The 20,563-nt window shown below is 46.4% G+C and overlaps 1 protein-coding gene and 1 long non-coding RNA gene across 2 annotated transcripts in view; one reads left to right on the plus strand and one right to left on the minus strand.

The window, feature by feature from the left end:
• Positions 1-14,941, minus strand: part of CLASP1 (cytoplasmic linker associated protein 1) — a 170,737-nt gene extending 155,796 nt beyond the window's left edge. Inside the window, exons 1-2 of the mRNA XM_083864759.1 lie at positions 14,876-14,941; positions 2,864-3,338 (exon numbers count right to left, since the gene is read on the minus strand). Coding sequence (XP_083720885.1) covers positions 2,864-3,058 — 195 coding nt within the window. The 5' untranslated portion in view covers positions 3,059-3,338; positions 14,876-14,941. The remainder of the gene's footprint in view (positions 1-2,863; positions 3,339-14,875) is intronic.
• A 596-nt stretch (positions 14,942-15,537) lies between these two features.
• Positions 15,538-20,336, plus strand: LOC310911705. Its single transcript, XR_014590581.1, has 4 exons — positions 15,538-15,609; positions 17,297-17,406; positions 17,504-17,589; positions 18,092-20,336. It is a non-coding gene; the product is annotated as an uncharacterized lncRNA (long non-coding RNA).
• The last annotated feature ends 227 nt before the right edge of the window (positions 20,337-20,563 follow it).

Genomic DNA, 20,563 nt, shown 5'->3' on the forward strand with positions numbered 1-20,563 from the left:
TTCTGCACCATTCTTATGTCTTCTACATGCCTGTAAGTACTGCTGAGAAAACTCAACCCTGCAATGGCTGTTGGGTGCAGTTCAAGCACAAATGGCCAGCCACACAAAGACTTTGCACTGGACTTCAGTGCCTCATTTCATACAATCACCTTTATGTTTCCTTGACTTAAAAAGCATCCTGAACTATCCAAGTGCCTTCTGCACCTAAGGCATGTGTCTGTTACAAAGCAGGAACCACTGAACAGCTCACAAGATGATTTGTTAGAGTACTGAGTGCTATCAGAAGTATGTTAGGCATCACTATGTCTTGCACATGCTGTTTTTAACAGACTTGAGACAGAACAAACCAAAGAAATGCATTTCTGCCCTCCATCATTCTTTTTTTTCCCGAATCTCTTGAAAAAGAAGACTCCATTGTCTATAGTCATGGTGCCGAGATCAAGGACATGAAAAAATTGAAACAATGTACAGAAAAACAGCAAAGTGTAAAAAGGTCAGTGATGGCCACGACATACATAGATCAGACTATGCCAATGAGGGAGAGAGCTTGAGTCGTTCCTGTAAAGGTGCAATGTCATCTCAGTTCAAGCTCCTTTTAACCCACACTAAACTGGTTTGCCTTAGAGATGCCTCTTCTCTGGTTCACTGATGTTTCCTTGGTGATAACATATAAGCACAAGTGTTTAGTTAGAGGAGTCCTAGACAGGCAGGAGCCGTGAATCAACTGGATGCTGTCCCAATATAATGGGTCTTGTTATCCACACTCACTCTTATTCTGCGAACACACGTTTTATCTCTGAAGAGTTAGGAAATTTCAAATCATGCAGATGATCTCTATCTTTGTTTTAAGCTCATACTTTTTCAAATGAAGAGACTGAGGTGAGAAGAGAAACAGACTACAAACATTTCAGCTTCTTCTGTGACCAGACCACTGCAGTTTAGCTCTCCAGATGGCTATCCCAGGGCAGTGATGCTTCTTGCCCTTTCACTCCTACAGTTGACACACTAATCCATGAACTGGATCAGATGACACCAACTCCCCTGTGTCCCCTCACACCAGACAAAGCTGAGCTTCCAAAGCCCTACCCCACGAGCAGTCAGGAAAAAAGGTAATAATAATACAGATGCAGGCATTAAAACAAAAGAAATAGGTTGGCATAAGAGGGTGCACTAAGCCTTGGCTGGATCCTGAAGCAGACTCCACCACATCACTGACCTTCACATAGCCAGCTTGCCCCACTCAAAGGCTTCACATCTCCTATTATACTCATTCACTGAGAAAACACCCTCCAGACATCTGAGACATGTCTCTGTTATGCTTACTAGAACTTATTAATCACAGCAAATGCTATCTATAGAACACACACATTAATGAACAGCCAGCTCAGCAGCATGAGTTCTGGAACAGAGTCACTGCAGTACAGAAGTGCCACCAGTTTGTTACTGGAAAATGAATACCACAGAGATCATTGTAAGTGTGTAGTTCAACAGACAAAAGACTGGGAAGATGAGCGAGTGATCTGAATAGAAATTCTGCAAAGTGTGATACTGGGATTGCAAAGCACTGCACAGCTCTGTGATCCACATCACTCCATGAAATCCATGCAAATAGCACATTTTGTAACAATTTCAATTTTACTGTGCTTGGGTTACTCTTCCACTGAGAATCATGGAAAAAGAAAGCCACTTAGCAAGAAAAGCAGCAATAATAATATATAATACTCTCAGAAAATTATATGTACACTGCTTGTTCACAACAGCAAGCTAAAAATTTCTTCATGTGTTCCACCAGAACGGATCCTCTATTGAGACCATATTAGCTTTGGTGGTTTGGTGACAGTGTTTTTAGTGTTTGGGTTTTGTTTTTTTTCCCTACATGCCAAACAGCTTCTACAACAGCTGGTTGTTGACAAAAATTAAAAGAAAGAAATGCAGTTGTGCAAAACACTGTGCAATGTCACAACAACTTCTCAACCAAAATTTCTGTTAAAAATACTTTTAATTGAGTATCCTGAGCTCCAGAGCACTTACAGCCTACACAGCCAGTCCCTCCTTCACTTCTACAGGTGTGACCTCCAGTACAATCCCCAGTCAAACATCTTTAGGCTCAGCTCTGTAGGAACTTTCACTCTGAGATTCCCCAGCACTTATAAAAAAGGAACATTATTACATCCCATACAATAGCTTCAGTCCTCTATTAGACTTTTCAGAGCCTCATGAACAGACCAGGACAGGAGTTTTCCAAGCCACAGCTGATCATCCCTCCCCACTCCCACAGCACCTGGCTGTGATAGGACTTCCTATTAAACCTGAAGGGAAATGAAGTAACATGACAGGGATAACAAGGCAGTGGAGTTCCATGTTCTCCTACCAACTCATCTCAAAGCTATCAAATTCAACAGAAGTCACATACACACATTATCTTTTTTGAGCTAAGTATAATTGCAAAAGAAGTCTAGCAAGATTTAATGACAGTGAAAACAAATGCAGTTTATATATGTTTTCTCCAGTTTGATAAACCTTTAAGTATGGCAGGAAATCATGAACATTGCTAAACTATTGGGACGATCAAAGCATGCCACCAATTAACAAAGTACACAAAGAAATCAGGATATCACAAACTATGAGCACCAAATGTAAACCCACTTGTGCTTAAAACACCATTCACTGAATTCTTACTGCCTTGAGTCCTCAATATCATAGCAGCTATCAACTAACAAGATATGGAACAGCAATCACTGATTCAGTCTAATTACCAGCTTACAGAACAGCATAACAGAATGTCTACTATACAGCTTTCATCAAGTAGCACTTGACACCAAAACTTCTGACAGTAATCACATTCCACATGACAAAGTCTTACCTTGTAATTGCTGGAATTTACCCAAGAAGTGGCCAGTCCATCAACCATTTTATCCAGCATAGTCTGATCATGTTCAAGATCAGCTGATTTCTGTTTATCTGAGAAATAATCTATCAATTCCTGGCCAACCTGAAGTCTTTTCCCAACGTCCTTCTGCAGCACCTGTGCTAAGCAGTACTCCATACTGGGCTCCATAGTGTCTCAGAAATACAGCACCAGCCAGAAAGCCAGAGGGCAGCAGGGCCAAAAACTCCCCCTACAAATGGACACAGGAGGTCGCCTCTTTCTTCGATGAAGGTTACTGAGGGCCTGGGTTTCAGAGATGCAATTCTGAGAATGGCAACAATGCACCATGTGTGTGTGGACAGCAGCTGGCAGGATATTAAAAGTCCAATTTAAATAACTAGTAATAGATGAAGCAACGAGCAGCGCTGTGCAGTTGAGTCTGCAATAAATCCCAATTCAGCAGTCCATTCTGAAAGAAATGAAAAAGAACAGTATTATAGGTTAAATTAAGACTGGAGGAAAAAAAAAAGATTGAAAGCATGTCACAAAATAGGTTATTCATATACAGCTACAAAGCTGTGTAAGTCAGATACGAGCAGCACTGGTCTATTTTAAGAAATCAAACAAGGTAGGTCAGGACAAAAACCTTTACAATATTCTTTACAACAGCAGTTATCCATCACTTCCCTGGAAGTTTTAGTGACAGACAGTAAATTTGCGGCTTAAAGTAAGAGCTGATTAATAATCAGTATTATTGCAACTGCCACCATCCACCCAAAAAGGTGGGGACAAAATCCTAAAGCAGGTCACCAGGAAAACCTATCTACTTTGAGTGAAAGCAGGAAGAGGTCTGGATCCTGTTTTGACTGTTGGCCTTCAGCAGTCAATGTCATCAGCTGGTCAGCAAGATAAAGCACTAACACAGGCCTCCAGGCATGTAAAATGATCAGTTTTCAAAAACCAGGTACTCAAGCTGTTTCCAGGATGAATTCTGTTACATCCCAACTACACATGTCCAGGAAACAGCACTCACTGGCACACTCTAAATGCATTTCTGACAACCAAGGCCACACACAAGGAAGGTCAGACCAGACAGACTTTGCTGCCACTCAGAGGCACAGCATCACCTCAGAAGCTTTTGGCTTATGCAAAAAAAAAAAAAAAAAAAAAAAACACCACAAGCAAACAAACAAACAAAAAAACCCTGAACAAAAAAGCTGTATGTTTGGGCTCTGGTTATGTTGTTGAACCCTAGGAACTCTCTTTTCCCTTCATTAGAGACTTTTTTGTCCCTCCATCTGCAGTCAAACAAATCCCTCCAGGCATCCCGGGAACAGACTAAGGGCCTGTCCTCCACCTTCCCACAGGCCAGGGCTCCTGGCATCACCATAGTGCCTCCTGAAGCACTCCCTCATCACAGGTCAGCTCCTTTAGGGAGTGGGTGATAAAAACCCAGGGTGTCTTTTTGTTTCCTGGCTAATAATACCCGAAGCTAGAAATCTGCCCTACTTTTTCCATCAACATGAGGAAAGCAGGTCAAGCTCAGAGTAAGGGAAGAGGTTGTGCAGCAGACACCTGGTTCAATAAACAGCTGGAAGGAAGCTGAAGGCACAAGTTTGCTAATTGGAAGCACTGGGCCAGCAAATCTAAATACCTTCTGTTTGAGGAAATAAGGCCTTCACAAAGGTCTTAATAAAGCAGAGTGGACCTGACAGCAGATGAGACGCACATAAGAACCCCAGTCTGGAAACAAAAGCACCCTTTGCACAGCAGACTGACTATTCAGTTCATTACCTCACTCCTATCTTCCTTGGCCACATCCTACCTCCACCAAACACAGCATCTAGATTCAGCTCTGAGGGATTAAGCTTCCCTAACCCTGCCAGCATTGCCACACATGTCCCAGCTTCCCACACTGGCTGTGCAGGAGTCACCAGAGTGCAGGTCCCTCCATTGCAGGCAGCCAGTTCAAATCCCTGCTGGCTAATGGGCACAAAAACTGGTTCTGTAAACCAATGGTCTCACCTCAACCAACTGCCAGGCAAATCCTACCCTCAGCCAGAAGGGATTGCTTATGTCTGTACTCTAAGCTCCCTCCTTGTCAGCAAAACCTCATCCCCAGAGCAGCAAGAAAGCCTTGGCTGCTATTACACACACAGCACCTCAAGCTTTGAGTTAGTGCTGTGACAGATTACTGCTTGTGATCCCTACCCCAATCTGAACCATCTCAAGGACACACAAAACTCCCACCATTTCAAGTCACCTCAGAAGGGATTTGATTTTAAATTCTAAAACTGTCAACACCCCCTCCAGTCAGTACTCTTAACACCTTTTTTCTTTCTAAAAGAAAGTTTCAAACTAGAAGGAAGCATTGCCTTTTTTATTGCAGTTTCTACTGATGCTACAGTTTCTCACTTGGTCAATTTAGCACCAAACCTGAAAGAAGCACTCTGAGCTTTCCTGTCCTCAACCTGTCCTGTCCTTCATGACATGGCAGCACAGGCACAAAACCAGAGCCACTTCCACAATTGTACAAGCACAGCAGATGCTTTCATCCAGGTCTCCTGTCTGCAGCTTTGAATACTGGCCCCTGCCCTGCCCTCTGGCACAGGCTGGTCTTGCTCTTTGCTGCAGACATTCCACTTAAGGGAGACAGTCTTACACACAGCAGTGTCTAAATACCCAGTGGAGAGATTTTCACACAGCAGGGAAGCATTTCACTGGACACCTCATTAGCATGGAGCTACTGGAGAAGGGACAGGGAACCGGTATTAAACTGCTACCACATTCTAGCTGAAAGCCTTCAAGTTAGCTGAGCAGTTTGTTTCTGGATTCCAGAAGCTGCACATGTGTTCAAAAGGGGACTCTTCTGTTAAACTGGAGAGATAGTGAAGAAAGTCTAACTGCTTTTAAAATGGAAATGTAGAACTTGCTTAAACTTGAAAATTCACATTACAGAAGGGTGTGAATGAGTGCTACTTACCACAGAATAGCCATTTTTTATTAACATCACACAGAAGCAAGTCCCAACACATCCAGAAACCATTAGCTGGCCATACTGCCATGAAAGACAAGCGTTCAAAGTTTCAGGTCTGTCTTCTATGTGGTTTTCATTAGAGAGTTTATAAGTCTCTGCCTATAAGCACAGAAACAATCTTTAAAACAAACTAACATAGACTTCTCTCCACTTTCCTTGCTTTTTAAACACATGAAGGAAGGCACAGAATAAAAACCATGGCGCACTACTGAAGAACAAATCTGTGTCACAACCTTGATGACTGTAGTCTAAAGAAGATGCACTATACATTATGGCACTGCTATCAAATGCACACAGGGAAGAAGAGCCAGAAACATCTTTGAATCCTGGGGGAAACAGTAATAGGAAGCCAAAAGGAAAAGCTCAATGTGTCTTCCATCGACCAGCTAACAGGTGTTTAAGTAGCACTTCTCTTAAAAAAACAAAGCTACCCTGCACATGTTAGGAAGTCTATTGACTCCCCTCTTCCCAAAAGGAGGAAGTGGAAAAAACACCACCTGAGAAAAACAAGACCCAAGCTGACAAAAAAACTAAACTGCCAGACAAAAAAGCACATGGCTGCTGCATCCCATCAAGTCTGCAATCATCTGGACAGATGCTCCCCATGTAAGTTTTGAAAAGCACAAAGCCACAGTCTCAGCCCCAGTGGTCTCCTTCCATTCCCGGACTTTTTGGGTAGCCAGTGTTACCAGATATAAACAACTTTGGATGGGCATGTTGAGTACAACCTCTTCCCACAGAAGAACAGTCATGCAGAACTCAAAATTAATAACTCAGTGGCACAGGTCCTATGTTTGGAGCCCCTCCAAGTATTGAGAAGGGTTGCCAGTATAAGCTCCAGAGCAAGGGTTTTCTCCAATCCTCTTCCAAGCCTCGTAGTCTGCCCTCAAAGAGACAGGCTGGGCTCAACATGGAGACAAAATAATCCAAGAGAAAAAGCTACCCCAATTCTGTCACTGAAAAAAAGTTCTTTGTTTCACTAATAAGCCATCCAAACTAGGTGCTGTGTAACACCCAAATTTTCCATCAACAGCTATCCAGCAGAAAGCCACTATACAAAGGTTTAAGTTTAATGCCACCTTGGAGTTCAAACGATGAATTTAAAGGGGAAAGCTGACAAAGACCAAACAGCCCAAAGTTAGTTACTCAGCTTGGATACTACCATCGTAACAGCTTAAAAGCTGATACAATTCACAGTAAAGCAACTGGCTCAACACACAGAATAAATTAATCCAAACAGTAATAAGAAAATACTTGTTAGCTAAGATGCTGTGGCAATATTAAACCGGGTACCTAAATCAATGAAATTTTTTCAGCACTTAGGAGAACATCACTGACCTCAGGCTAAGTGGAAGTGCATGATTTGAAATGCTCAGGTAAGATTTTATCTTAGGACAACTTCACAGGAAATTCTGAACCTTCTTCCTCTTGCAAGGAAGAGAACCTGAAGCACATAAAAATGCAATATTATTCTCTTGGTGTCCCGCCTTTCCTTAGGAGTTCTTCCAGTATAACTATTTGACTTTAAAAATGATGCTCCACTCTCTTCTGCTCTAGACATCAGGTTATCACCTTTGTCATGTTTCACTGTCATCTTCATTTGCCAAAAAGTCAATGTAGCCCATAACCTCCCCAGACAACTGCTCCAGACACGAGCATGCAGAGACAAGTCTCCTGCTGCCACTCACCATCACTGGAGGCAAGAGCCAGCACCACTCAATAACCACTTTCCAGTCATCTTCCTGGAGGTATCTCTCAACATCCAGCCAGTGAGCTTAATTTGTAACCAACTTGTAAACATGACCACACTCCTTTGCTGCCTTTTTTTTGTGTACGTGGTTAACTGTAGCCCAACAGCTGTAGAAATAACATAGCAGCACAATTGTACCAACAAGTTTCCTCCTTTGCAAGTCTCGGGACCTAATTGCACAGTCACTTCAGCTTAAAATTAGTTCAAGTATACTCGACAGACCTCTGTCAACAACAGAACTCTGATCCTTCAGGAGATCTCCACCCTAGCTAACTGGAGCAATTTTCTCAAATATAAAAACAACCAGGCATCCAACCTGCAGCAGTTCACCCCTTCTCTATGGTGGGCAGTGTAAACACAAAACTAACTTGGTTTGCCAGCCGAGCTCCCTTGGGCAAGAAATTCAGAGCTATTAGAACAGCACCTGGAAACCATGTGCTGCAAAGACTGAGATCTCCTCAGCAAGGCAGTGTCAAATTGCAGGTCTGCAGGGTGGAAGTTCTCAGCCCTCTGTCCACTTCTCTATTTTTGCTTCCACCAGTACAGCTATATCCTCCCCAGAGGGGACTGGTGTGAGGCCTCTACAAAGTATTACCATCACCAAGCAATCAATCAAACTACTCTTCCCTTGGGTGTGCAGCAGCTGTGAACAAAGGAGCTCGAAGTGTTCCTACTAGCTCAAACTCTGAGAGAAGGAGGTGGCAAGTGTAACATCAAGTGTCCTACTTGAAGAAGAAAGCAACATATTTCTGGGGTCAAAAGGAATTTGTAAGAAACATCCACCAAGCAACTGACAGATGGGCTCTCTCCATTGCTCACCTGTATCCATAAGTAGGCAATAATGTTTCTTTAGTGCCAGGGAACATTACACAATCACTGTGATTGTTTTAAATCAGTAATTAGTGTTGCCCTGTACTTGAGCCTCCCCCTAATCCAAAGATGGTATCTTAGATTTCCAGACTGACAACTCATGCTTTTCTAATTAGCTGGCGGGACAGCCCCGCGCTTATCGCCCTGTACCAAGTGTCTCTGGCGGCACTTGATGCGCTCCTTCCACACCCCATCCAGGAGCTTTTAACTGTCCTCCGACAGTGCCAGTGCCACTTCTTCTCAGGCCAACCTCGCTGATAAGCAAAGAACTGCCTAGGTGGACGCAGTTTCTTTTCAAAGGAGGATTTCTTTGTCGTCCCACAGCGCTGGCTGCACTAAAGCGGTGTAAAACACTACTGCTGCAAGCAGTTCATCCTCAGAAAAGCCAGGTCTGGCTGAAGGCTTGATGGGACTCTGCTAAATATTGGCTGGTCTTCAAACCTGCCTGGAGTCTGTTAAGGGGTTCACCTTCACACGTGCAGACAGTAACCAGCCTACAGCAGGGCGTAACTCCACTGCCATCAGGAAAACTGAAGCAGATTTCTAGAATGAAGGCAGCTGAAAGATTTCCAGGGCCTAAGCTAACTATGGCCTTCTCCGTCATATACAATCCTTCTAGGCCGGATGCTGGCTGTGAAAGTTGCATTACCTAGCCTGGGTAAGATGAGAGATAAGCTTCAGATAACAGAAATTCTTATGCCTGCACTGAAGGTTTACATTGCTGCCTGGGTAACTGAATACCTCACACAGAGCTACCAATTTCAGCAATGCAACAATCTTCCAAAAAATCTCGGTAATGAAGCTGCAGCAAATCAAGGCAACTCACAGATCACCTCAATGTGACTCCAATACCCTACACTAATGAAACCACTTTGCAGTGTGAGAGTAACCCTTCCAGAGTAGGGCAGAAAATGTGATGAGCTTTAACATCTTTTGTTTTCCTAATACAACCCCTCTCTGAAATTAGTTTGGTTTTAACTTTGTCTGAGACCAAGGACAAGTCTAGAATGAGCTTTCAAGGCCCCCTTCCTTTTTAACAGTTTAAGTACCAAGATGCAGCTCAAAATCCTACAAAGGCAGGAGCTGCTCTGTACAGACTCCCTCTTGTAGGCATCTCAGTTCATGGTTCCAAGGAAAGGCAAGCAACTCATTAGGGGCCTATGGGGCCAGTGGGGGGGAAGGGACACATGACTATCATCATGACACTTAATTCTGTGAATATGAAAATATCCTCCCTGTCCCTCACTCTAGAGATCTAACCTTATCTCAGAGCCTGCAGACTGCAGCTGTGACACTGTGGGACCCTGGCACACAAACCATACAGCACTGGCTCTACAACTTCCAGCTTGGCTCTGCAAGGTGACTCAGCCAGGGGTGCACAAGGTTCCTTCCAGGAGCTGTGGTGGCATTCCAGAATGGAAGTGGCATCAGCCCCCTTTCTACAGCAACAAGGAGAGCAGGACAATTTTTTCCAGTCACATTCTAACCCCCTCCTCTACAATCCAGGAGTAATATTGGATCATCTGGAAAAAACAAGGGAAAAATGGACTTTCATCTATAGCCTTGTGGGTAAAATGCTTAGCAAGGTTTGGAAGTAGAACACTGAGAATTAGAGCAGTGACCCACCATCACTTGCAGTTTGCTGGCAGGACAAGTGGCTTCACAGAACAGCTCAATCTTGTAACCTCTCTTTGCATTGTGATTGATGAAGTCCCTCAGGCTAAGATTACTAATTTAGGCAGTCCTGAAGATGGAAAGCATCTCCTTTGTGTACATCACTTGAAGAAAAAAGTAGTATAATACCACCTTCCAGGCAGGTGTAGGGCAGGAATTCAGTGCCTTCCACAGAGTGACTCTAAAGCAAGTCTCCAGTGGCAGTAGTAACTGAGGGTGAGAACACCAACACCATCACATGCTGGTATAAGATCCAAGTAACTGAATTTTAAAGAGAGCAGTGGGTTTGACATAAATTTCTTACTCCAGTCCTCCAGGACCTTGCTATTCCTATTGATATATAACTAGCTAGTGACACAGAAGTCAGTTTTTGTGTAAAACCCCAAGCCAGAACTACCCTGGAAGGAAGTACTTGAGAGATAAGTGCTTATACTAAAATGACAGGTTGGAACAGGAAAATAATACAGAAGATCAAACCTTGGGTGCAAGCCCTCAAGGGACACTGGCTGTGGGATGCAACAGCAGCAGTTAGCAAGTCAACAGGTTAAAAAAAAGGTTATTTTCTTGGCCTCTCTTCAGGCTTCCCAGCTAATACTCATCTCTTTTCCATGATTCTAAGCACAAGTTTTTTGCATGGCAAAACAGGGGTGGTCTTTGCCTACCCCTGTTCTCCAGGGCTGCCATGGAAACTCTTGACCAAGGAGAGGAGAACTCAGCAGCAGCAGGATTTCAATTGCTGACAGGCAGTGGGGGGTGTAGAAGCCAGCACCTAGAGTCAGTTCAGCTGAAGGAGGGAGGGGAAGGAGGGTTACCCTCTACACTCAGGCATAAGCAGATTCTGCTCAGCCTGGCACTTGCACAGAAGTGGACAGACAAAGGAATCCCCCAGCACAGGCTGCAGGGGAGTGCAGAAAGCCACCACAACACTTTAAGGTATATAAAACAGTGGGTGGAGGAAACACAGGACAAGGAGGAGCAGAAGGAGGTTTTATTTGACAGTACCACGAATTGGGCTGAACCCTAGTAACAGTTAAGGGGAGTTCTGGCCTATGAAACCACCTGTATGTAACAGGCAGAGACACACCTGCAATTCCTCCCTTCTGCTCAGCAGCACTTTGAAACACCTGTCAGAATTTGACTTTATTTTGATCAGATCTCCGCCTCAGCAAATTACTGTTGGTTCAATTTGGCTTTCTGAAATATCTTGGAATCTAAAGTATCTACACTTAAAATGTAAAGAAAGGGCCACAGACTAAGCCTGAAATACTGAAATCAGGGACTGACCTGGTTTGGCTGTTTAGTCTGTTACCCTGCTGGCGGTGGAAACAAATTAGAGATTTTTACATCTTCCCACTCACAATAAACTAATGATGATGACGCTTCTCTAATAATTAATTTTGTGGCTGCTGCTTGGCATACTTGTTTTCTGGATGCAGAATGGACATCTCCCTCCTTGCAGAGCCAAATATGCAGAGATTTGATTAAGGGGCAGAACAGGAAGCCAGATGAACTCAAACACTAACCATGAACTGAGATCAAATCTCTTGGGGAGCACCTGCAACCTCTTGGACAAAACCATTTGTTGCCCTTCTACAACTTGAACAGTTACAACTCCATCCAGCTCATTTGGATCTTGTGGTGCAGCTTTTTTTTCAGGTGTAAGAGTGTTAATGCTGCCAAAGAGAGGAGAAAGTGAACTCTCCCATGTATGACAGAGCCAGACACCAGTGCAGTGCAGAATGCCAAGGAACATGTATGTGCTCAGCTCCTCAGTACCCCACAGTGCAAAGCTCATAACCAGCTCACATTGTGCTTTCACACAGCTTTGAGAACTGGTAACAGGTTGATCCAATGGACAAGATCCAAACCACTGAATGAGCTCTAAAGAAACACGTAATGCAAGCTTCAACACTGTACAGTGTGATGGGAATGGAGCAACTGAGCAAAGCACAACATCAAACAGCAAGGTAAAGCTAAAGCTGCACATCACTGTCACATCAACCTTCATCAAGGAAAGAAGCAAACCCCTTCCCTCATAGTCAGACTGCTTAGAATTTACTCAAGTCCACTCTGAAGAAGTTAATAGACACGGACAGTCTATTTTATTCACTCAGGAGACAGATCTTCCTACACTTGCCAGCATTTTCTCCACTGCACTGGCAGTCACTGCTCCAAGGTGTGCTGGCACTGTCAGAATCCAGGAGAAGCTTCAATTACAGCTGCCAGCCAAGGAGGCGTGAACAGCAGCAAGCCCCATCCAGGCACACCAGCAAGATTTCCAGCCCTAGTCTAGGCAAGGCCTGAGATAATGAGACACTCAGGGTGACACATGAGCCTGATCCAAAGTCATCTGAGGCCAGAAGGGACCTGTAATGGCAGTCCTCAAGCTTCAAAGCCACACTGCTCTCACAGAAACACACATGTATGTTCAAATCGTGAGGGACATGCAGGGAACCACTTTATCCATCTGAACATTTTGTGTCCAGGCTCTTGAACTGTCTTCTGACCTGCTCCTGACACAAAGGTTTTGAGGGTTCCTCTGCAGAGGACATCTTGCCCTCATCCTCCTTTGTGATGCTGTAAATCACTACAGGAGTGACCAGACTTGCTGTCAACTCTCATCCTCTTAACATCCAACAGCCCTGACCAAACTGCCTGGTGGATACAGAAAGATTGATCAATATGGAAGAAATAGAGAAAATTCATTTCAGTTTGACTCCTGCTGTTTAAATATATGGTCTTCTTGATACCTAAGTTGTAACATAGATTCAAGATTCCTACAGAATTTCAAAGATGCCTGGAGGACCAACTCATTCAATCACAGGAACTCTCTCCAGCTGTACTTCTGGAGAACATCTCCTAGTAGAGAAACATTTCCACCTCCAAAATTTGCTGCTCTATCACTTTTAACACCACTTGTTATCAGCTAAGTGAAGCAAGGCTGAAGTGTGTAATGCCATGGCATTTTTCCTCTTGAAACAAAGTTTTGAAGCTGCTGGACAAATTCTAAGGACTTCACGGGAATGTTGCAGACATCCGTATGAAAAAAAAAATCTATTTATGTTGGCAACAATTAAAAAAAATTAAGCAAGTGAGACTATGAAGTACAGAGATAATCACCCTTGGTGACATGTCATTCCTCTTGTAACTTCCAGGCTTCATTCCCACTGACAGGGTTCAGCAGAGAAAACAAGCAAAGGCTCGACTTTGCCAAGCTCAGGAATGCAACACAAAGGCAGCACAAGCAGTGTTGCCACAAGGAAGACCCTGAATATGACAGTACTGCAGTTTCATTCTGCACTTGGGTGTAGCCCTTTACTCGAGAGAAAGCTGACTCTTATTGCAAGTTCTCAAACATATCCCTTCTCCAGCTGCAAACCTCCTAAATCCAATTCAGAATGCCACATGGAAACAAATACTTGCACTTCCAACACCTTTCTGAGAACTAAGCACTACTGATGTAAATGACAGATCTGTGTCTCCAGGTGTCAAGCGACTACACTTTGATTTGTCTTCAGTGGTGCCCAGGGAGCATCAAGAAGAGCACAGAACAGAGATGCAGAGATACTCAAACATTGAAACAGAGATGAACAGAGATACAGAGATGCTCAAAAGATGCAGAGAAATGGGCTACACTGCTCAGCAGCAAACTGGACTAAGACATATTTGTCTCTGATGCTGGCACAAGTGCTGGGCTGGAGACCACATCCCTGCTCTATTAACCCTGGCTTGGCACACACTGCTTTACTCAACCCTAGTCTCCTTTATTAAACACTGACTTATGAAGTAAGTCCACATGGGGCAGAGAAGTCTATTAGTCAGAACAACCCACACACCCGGGGAGCCTCTGTGCCACTCCACCACAGGCTTCCCAGACAACCCAGAGCCTGTTATCCTACCTCAGTCTCCCACAACCTTCTCAAGCAGCTGTGCAGCGTTCTGGGGAAGGAGGCAGCCTTTCCCTTGCTCACCAGTATCTTCAGACATAAATCACTGAAAATACCTTAAGCAGAGCCCACACAGGCCTGTAACACGCACAATTACATTTTTATTTATGACCCAGCATCTCTCTGAAGCATTTCTGCAGCATTTATCTAATGACCAACTCACCCCTCGGCACAAACTCACAGTTCTGACCCAACTTGCATTAAAAACGCTGCCAGGAATAAACGAAGCGGAGCGCGGCCCGTGCACAAAGGGGCCAGGCAGAAGGGCTGCACCCACCCAAAGCACAGGATGCTTTCGGGAGCGCAGCAGCCTCCAGCGTTAGCAAAGCCTCGCCGAGCGCGGCACGGCCGCACCTCCCTCCCATTGCCGAGCTGTTTGTTCCGGCGGGGGACAAACCTGGCCGGGACCCCCCGCCCCGACACGGCCCCGGCCCCGCCGCTCCCGCACGGCCGGTGCTCGGGGGGCCGAGGGCAGGGGGCGGCCCCGCGTCAGGCCCGGCAGCCCCCGCACCCTGGACCGCCCTCCCTGCCCTGTTCCGAACCGCGCCGCCGGCCGGGAGAGGAGCCGGGCCCGCGCTGCTCCGGGCCGGTGCCGCGGGCGGGCCGGCCCCGCCCCGAACCGCGCTCCCCGCGGTCACCCGGCGGCGGCGGCACCGCGCACACAAAGCCCCCCGGCCGCGCGTCTCCCCGCGGCCCCCCCGCGGCGCGGGCTCGGGTGCGGGCGGTACCTGCGGGGCGGGGGCCGGGCGGACGCGCTCCCTTCTCCCTGCCGCGTCTCCGTCCCTCCTCCCCTCAGTGCCGGCGGCGGCGGCGCCCGCTCCGCTCCATGGCCGCGCGCGCGCCCCGCTGACCACGGGAAGAATGGGGGACCCAGCGCGCACGCGCCGCCCGCGCCCGCCCCGCTCCGCCCCGCCCCGCGCGCCGGCGCGGCGCCGCCCTGCGGCCGCTGGTGCTGCGGTGAGGTCAGCGCGCGCCCTGCGCATGCGCGGCGGGAGGGGGGGCCCGTTACCGCGCGCCCCCCGTCGCCATGGCGACCCCGCCCGCCGGGAGCGGAGCCCGGGAGCGCGGGCAGGCGCGTTCCCGGGAATGCCGGTCCTGTTCCCGGGAATGCCGCTCGTGATCCCGGGAACGCCACGGCCCCGTCCCTGCTGACCGGCCTCCAGCCCCTGCGGCGCCCCCGGCTGCTGCTCCGCCCGGGGACGCGCTGTGTGAGGGATCCCGCAGGCCGCGCGGGGAGCTGAGGGCTCGGAGCTGCCGCGGGGCTGTGGCCGCGCTCCGCCTCCTGCGGGGAGCCCCGGGGAGAGACTGTCCACAGAGCCCCTGAGTGCGCCGGGCCGGAGCGGACCGAGCTCCTTGCTCCAGCAGGGCCGTCCCAGAGCACAGGGCACGGCACTGACAGCTCTGCAGTGAGGGACACTCCGCACCGGCTCCGGACACGCTGTTCCAGCGCGGTCACTGCACAGTAAAGACCTCCTTCCTCACGTTCAGGAGGAGATTCCTGTGCATCAGTTTCTGCCTGTTGCCTGTTCTGTTGCTGGGCACCGCCGAGCACAGCCCAGATCCGTCCTCTTGACTTGCCCCTTTATATATTTATACACATGTATGAGGTCCCTCTGCCATCTCAAGACTGAACAGCCCCAATTCTCTCAGCCTTTTCTCATGCCAGAGATGCTCTAGTCTCTAAATCATCTTTGTTGCCCTCCCCTAGACCCATTCCATGTCTGTTTTGTGCAGCCTTAATTAAAAAGCTGTATTTAAAAGCAACTAATTCTTTCTCTTTCATGGAAAAAATTGGAGTACTTCCACTCTGAGGTGAGAATGGGAAATAAATGCTGCACATGTGTTCAAAAGGGGACTCTTCTGTTAAACTGGATAGATAGTGAAGAAAGTCTGTGTGCAGAAGCTTTTTACCAAGATGAATTTGACCATCCTGTTCCCTGGGCTCATGACTGCTGTTCTCCTGTTGGCTGTTGGGAATGACCCTCCCTATCCCTCCAACCACCACTGTCCTGTCCTCTGCACTGCAGGAGGCAGCTGACCTCCACCACACTGCAGTTCCCAACGAGCTCCAGCCTGAGCCATCAAAACATGGGAGAGCTCAACGTGGAGCAGATGATTGAATTTTATTCATAACCTCGTGAAATAATAATGCCCTTCTTCTTGGCTCACGGCTCTGGCACACACTGACTTTTGGCAAGCCCCCCTCCAAATAATCCTAGATTTGCCAGTTTGTACTTTTTTTGCCATCAGGTTGCAGAGCAACACCAAACTGCTGCTTTGGGTGAAGCCATCAGCATGGGCTGAGTGTAGCCTGGAACAGGCTGCACAGATGTCAAGAGAAAGCTGGGGATATTAGTGCTTATAAAGGATGCCAGCTCTGAGTAAACTGAAAGCAGGTGATTACAAACCAGCTTTAGAAATTACCATGGTTCTCACCCCCAGGCAGCAGCTAATCTCCTGAGAGCCCTAAGTGCCTAAGCACTGCCACAGCAGAGACACAACAGCCCTGCTCAGCACAGCCCAAGTGCGAGAGTGTTTCCCCTCCCTGGCTGGGCAGTTCTGCAAACAGGACTCCTCCAGGGGTTTGTCCTTCTCCTGTTTTGCAGTCTCCCAACAGCAGCTGAAGACAGAGATCGTGGATACATTAATAAAGGACCAACCACTCTACTTCATCTGGATCTGCTAGAACTACAGGCAAAGTTCTCTCAGAGAGTCCAGATAGTTCCCTCTCTGTTCTCAAAACACCTTCACAAAATACCTTGCTCATTTTGAGCAAGAAAATTAGATAAAAACTTAATAGTAGTGAGTGAATTATGATAAACAATATTTTGTTTAGTGTTAGTAAGAAATCAATAATTTTGTATCACACATTTATTATTTATTGTGTATCACACATTTGCTGTGAATTTATTCTCTTCAGTACTACAATAAAGAGGCATTTACTTTGGAAATCTCCAAAAACTGCCTTCTGATATAATTGTATGTTTGCCCTTTTTTCACAGATTCTTACTTCTGGTGATTCTACATTCACTGTTTGGCAGCCTAAAACTTTGTAAAGAAGTGCTGAGAAATGCAGCTGGCAGAGGTTAAAGTATTTTTTTTTCACCACTCCTAGGCAAAAATATGGCTTTTATTCTCTTTTGTTGCAGGACTTCAGGGGACAACAACTGCACAAAACTTAGAAGCTTCCTCGTTGTGCAACTGACAGATTGTGGACATGGTCTTTATGTGTTTTCTTCAAAGTTTTATTTTAAAGCAGGTAAAGTCTGCACAGAAGTAAATTTGTCACATAATCAGCTCTAATGTTTGGAATTTTTTTTTCTGTTGCTACATGATTGTTTCTTTGCCCCCTGCAGAGACTTTTAGAAGAGCTTTTGCCTATATTCAAGACAACCAAGTTGTTCCACGAGCAGCAGCACTAATGATGCCCGGTTTGTCACAGGTCTGTGTTCTTTGTCCCTCTAATCCGCCCTGCTCTCTCAGCAGCCCTACCTCCCTTTGTGTGCCCTGTGCCACTCCCCTGCAAGGGGACACGGTGGCGCGGTGGGGTTAGTCCAGGGCTGTGTCCCCGTGCAGATGGAAGGCAGCCTTCCATCACAAGGGATCACACCACACCCGAGCTCCCTCCTGCCTTCCCCTGAGGCCAGCAATGATTATTTCTCTCCTCCATGTCTCATGAAACTTGAGATTGATTCCTCCCCCCTAAACACTGAGAAAGAAAAAGGAGTGGGTTAGCCTGACAGTTGAATAGAAACAGACAGATAGACTGGTCACATAAGCCTCGTTTTCATTAGGAGAAGAAGTCCAAAAAACATCGTAGCCTGCAGGTTTTCTTCTAACTTTTTAAAAGTAGGAGGTGAAAGCACTGTTCTGATTCTCACCCTTTAGATTTCTTAACATTAATCTCAGTATTCTTTAATTCTGCTCTCGGTTCCATGGCACAGCCCTTCAGCTTTCCCAGGGCCATCACTCTGCATTAGTTCTGGCACACCTGTGACAGACCTGCACATCCATTGCCTGTGACAGCTCCCAATGGAAACCCACCGTGAAGGCACGGCAGGATAGCCCAAGGGCAACCAGATCTAAACCTCTGGACGGGATCCAGTCTGCAGGGATAACTCAGCTTCTCCTAAGTTATGGTTAGGTAACAACTGTGCTCTTGCTAAGGAGTCCTTGGGGGGTCATCCTGGGGTGCAGGGAGGACTCTCTAAATGGAGGAAATTGGAGTAACCACTGGAGGAGTTGCTACCATCACATGAGACTGCTTGACCAGGCCTTCACTACCAGTGGCTCAGCAGCAGGCATTTGGCAGTACCCCTATTCATAACATACCTTAAAATAAGGTACTTTTAAGTATGCTCTCGTTTCTAAAAGATCTCCATTCACTTACCTGTCTCCAAAACAAGAGACCAGTGCAACAGAAAAGTCTCCTGAGAGGAGGATACTACTGTTCCTAGTGAAGCTGCAGGTATCTCTCTAACCAGTCCACCAGCAAACTTCATTGTTCCCAGCTTGTTGAGAAAGGTCTGGTTGGACACAAGAAGCTGTGTGCTTATACATGTGCAAAACAAAGCACAGCCCATCTGCAAGGTGAATAAAAGAGATGAACTTATGGACATCTGCAGCAAGGACACAGAAAACTCTAAGTAAGGGCAGAAGAAAGTCTGAAAGCTTTTTAAAATAAAGAAATGTAAGGATAGTCCAGCTTTCAATTACCAGCACTGCTCTTTCAAATCAAAACACATCAATAAAAGTAGTGGGAAGCAGATGGACGGACTGGCTCTATTTCAGCAGAAACACTGACTATACCTGAACGACCTGCTCTTCCCCTTTCCTTCAGGGCACTTTTGCACAACATCTGCTCAGCAATCTGAGAGCCTGGTGCTCCAAGGAGAAATGTTTTTATTTATGAATGACAGTATGATGATGTAGCTGCCCATAACAGCAGAGGACAGCAGTGCCAAAGCCTGGCTCTCCCTGGGTTGCTTTCCTAAAGTTGAGCACACTGCTTGGCAGACTTAGCCACATTTCCTTTATGTGCTGTCCCAACTTGACTATTTGCATGGCTAAGGGAGGGACAGCTTCACTTGACTCGATGTAGCAATGGATCTCCCTCTGCCATCTCCTGGCACCCACATCACCTGCACAGCCTTGTGCCATGCTGAGGAGAAGGATGGACTGCTGCTGGCACAAATACCATGGGCCAATATGAGGTGAAGTCCAAGTATCAAACTTCTGAATGCTGCTGGTTCCACTCTGGCACAGGTCCCCTCACCTATGACTCACCTCTTCTACCCTTCTCTTACCTGGGAAACAGGGAATAAACTCCTCATCCATACTGCATGAGAACAACACTTGAGACAGGGAAAGCATAAGTACTTCAGATCAACATGAAATTTAATAATTCCTCGTTCCTTACTTTGCACATGACAGTTGCCACAGCCCCAGATTTGAGCACTTTCAGTTCACACAATGTGTTCCTGCACTGCTATCTTTAATTGGCACTTTTCTGCCAAGCCTCAGCATTTTGCATCGGACTTTTTCCACGTGAGAGCTGCCACGAACAAAGCATCCCACTGACCCACTTAACTCCCACGTGAAGGCACATGAAGCTTCGCTTCAGTCACCAAACAGAAAAGAAAACACAAGAGCAGAAGGTTTTGATTAAAGGGAAATGAGCAAATGGCTTCAAGGCCCATCGTGTGCACACGGGCTCGTCTGCGTGTGTTCACCCCTTGCAGACATTTGGCCACCCAAGGAGAAACATCCTGTACAAAGCAGGTAGTCCTCAGGCCGTGTGAATTGGGTTGGATTTGAGATTTCCCGTTGGCAGGAAGGTCCTGTGAGCCATGCGACATCCCCACAGGCTTCTTCCCCTGACCTGGAGTGACTGCCTCCAGGAAGGCAGGGAATGGTTCATTCTCCCTGACCAAACATCAAGGAAGGTACCAATTAGTGTTAATTGTGGCATTCTTTGTTTTGTGACCAGAGCCTGAGCTGAACCCCCCCAAAACTGAACACAGGCTACTGGCAACAGTTTTTCTAGCTGTGCTAGATTTAATGCAGCAGCCTGGAAGATCAGCTCTGGTCTTACCAAGGCATGGGCATCGGGTCTTATATTTGCATCAGACACTGTACTTCTCCTGGCTGCCCTCAGGCCTCTGGGAAGAGACATTTACAGGTCAAACCTGCAAGAGTCCCATTCTGTCTTGTATTTAAATTTACATTAAACAACATTTCATCCCTATTTCCACTTTCCTCACTGTTTCCTATTTACACTGTTTCAAATGGATTTACCTCTTCCTGTGCTTGTTCTCCAAAGTCATCTGCTGATCTTATTTTATCTTTTTTCCATCATCCAAACACAATTATGCTCATATCTCTTTTTTTTTTATACTTGCACATCACATGTGCAC

The sequence above is a fragment of the Zosterops lateralis genome (genome assembly GCF_965231275.1).
Source record: "Zosterops lateralis genome assembly, chromosome: 7".
Lineage (NCBI taxonomy): Eukaryota > Metazoa > Chordata > Aves > Passeriformes > Zosteropidae > Zosterops > Zosterops lateralis.